Genomic DNA, 1,988 nt, shown 5'->3' with positions numbered 1-1,988 from the left:
TATATATATATATATATATATATATATATATATATATATATATATATATATGTATATATATATATATATAAGTTGCTGCATTAAACCATAAACCCTAAACCCTAAACCCTCAAAAAAGGGTTTAGGGTTTAGGGTTTAGTAAGGGCTCCTAACTCGCGATAAGTCTAAGGGGGAGACAGGGGCCCCCCGACTGCTATCAGAAGGAGTATCACTCGGTGCCCTTCTAGGGGCCCCCCTAGGGGCCCCCCCTTCAGGGGGCCCCCCTGTCGCTTGTGTATGAGTGGTGGGGGCCCCCGGGGGGCCCCCCCCCTTATCTGAATTCCCGCTATCTCCGCTGCGGTGAGACCCCTGGGGGCCCCCCCCCTCCACTGCCCCCAGGAACGCAGACGAGGCCTGGCGTGAAGACTGCAGCAGGGGGGGGTGGGGGCCCCCCGGGCCTGAGCCGGAACCAGGGGGGCCCCCAGGGGGGCCCCCCTGGGGGCCCCCAGGGGGGCCCCCTCCTCGCTGTGAGACTGCTGGGGATACCAGCTGGGGAGACGGGATCGTCCTCGACCCCAGCCGCTGAATTCTGCTGAGGAGCTGCTCAGCGGGGCCCCCCCCTGTGTCGGTGGGGGCCCCCCTGGGGGCCCCCCTGGGGGGCCCCCCTGTGTCTGTGGTGCGGGGGGGGCCCCCCACTTTGCTTATATCGCTGGTGCGGCGGTACCCTAAACCTGAATCTCTGCTGCCTGCTGATGAGGCCCCCTCACCCTGCTGCCAACTGCGCGGAGAATGAAGGAGGGGGGGCGGGCCCCCCTTCAGGGTAGGGGGGCCCCCCAAGGCTGGGGGGGCCCCCCGGGGTGAGGGGGCCCCTCCCTGTACACCCGAGAGGAGGAGGGGCCCCTCATCGCTGCGGGAATGACGAACTCGGGGGGCCCCCGGGGGGCCCCCCTCCCCCCTAAACTTTAAACTCTCCTGAGACCAACTGGGTACTAAAGGGGGGGCCCCCCAACGCCTGTGGGGGCCCTCATCTCTAGGGGGCCCCCCTGTACCCCTTCTAGCCTCAGGGGGGCCCCCCTCACGCATACCCAAAGGAATCAACGAATGATGCCTTGGGGGGCCCCCCCTTGGTTGGTATTTGTCTCTGTATATATCTGCTTCTCTATCTATATATTTGTCTCTGTCTCTATCTATATATCTATCTCTATCTATATATCTGTCTCTGTCTCTATCTATATATTTGTCTCTGTCTCTATCTATATATCTATCTCTGTCTCTGTCTCTGTCTCTGTCTCTATCTATATATCTATCTCTATCTACATATCTATCTATATATTTGTCTCTGTCTCTATCTATATATTTGTCTCTGTCTCTATCTACATATCTGTCTCTGTCTCTATCTCTATCATCATATATATATCTTTCTCTATCTATATATCTATCTCTGTCTCTATCTATATATCTATCTCTATCTAAATATATATCTTTATCTCTATCTCTGTCTCTATCTCTCTCTGCTGCTGAGCTTCTCCTTCTCTCTTCTTTTCTCTCTTTAAGGGGGCCCCCCTCCCCTTCACACCAATACACTGTATCCTTAGGGGCCCCCTTGGGGGGCCCCCCTGCCTTGGGGGCCCCCCTGGGGGCCCCCTTGGGGGCCCCCTGGGGGGCCCCCTTCGGGGCCTCCTTAGACCCTGTAAGCCACCCTGAGAGTATGCGGGTCCAGACGGGGGCCCCCCCCTCTTCTTCTGCTGCTTCTGCTGCTGCTGGGGGGCCCCCGGGGGCCCCCTCTTTATCTGTTTTTGTTTGGGGTTTGGGTACTGATTGGGATCGAAGGGGTTTAGATATTACTCGGCTGCTGATGGCTCTTGAGCTGCATATACACCCCAAATAAATATAAAATAAATAAATAAATAAAGAATATGTTTATCTGCTTTCGTCTCTCACACATATACACACATATAGATGTTTATATATATAAATATAAATATATACATATAAATAATATACATGTA

General features: G+C 54.3%; 1 protein-coding gene across 1 annotated transcript in view; it reads right to left on the bottom strand.

Moving 5' to 3' along the window:
* Positions 1-135: 135 nt before the first annotated feature.
* The window catches only part of EMH_0090350 (uncharacterized protein), a gene marked incomplete at both ends in the record, with an annotated part of 5,012 nt that continues 3,159 nt past the window's right edge, over positions 136-1,988 (bottom strand). Inside the window, one exon of the mRNA XM_013494750.1 lies at positions 136-1,846. Within this exon, the coding sequence (XP_013350204.1) occupies positions 136-1,846 (1,711 nt within the window). The remainder of the gene's footprint in view (positions 1,847-1,988) is intronic.

This window comes from Eimeria mitis, genomic scaffold (genome assembly GCF_000499745.2).
Source record: "Eimeria mitis Houghton genomic scaffold, Emh_scaff127, whole genome shotgun sequence".
Lineage (NCBI taxonomy): Eukaryota > Apicomplexa > Conoidasida > Eucoccidiorida > Eimeriidae > Eimeria > Eimeria mitis.
Note: the sequence above shows the minus strand (reverse complement) of the source record. Positions and strands in the feature narration are given on the sequence as shown.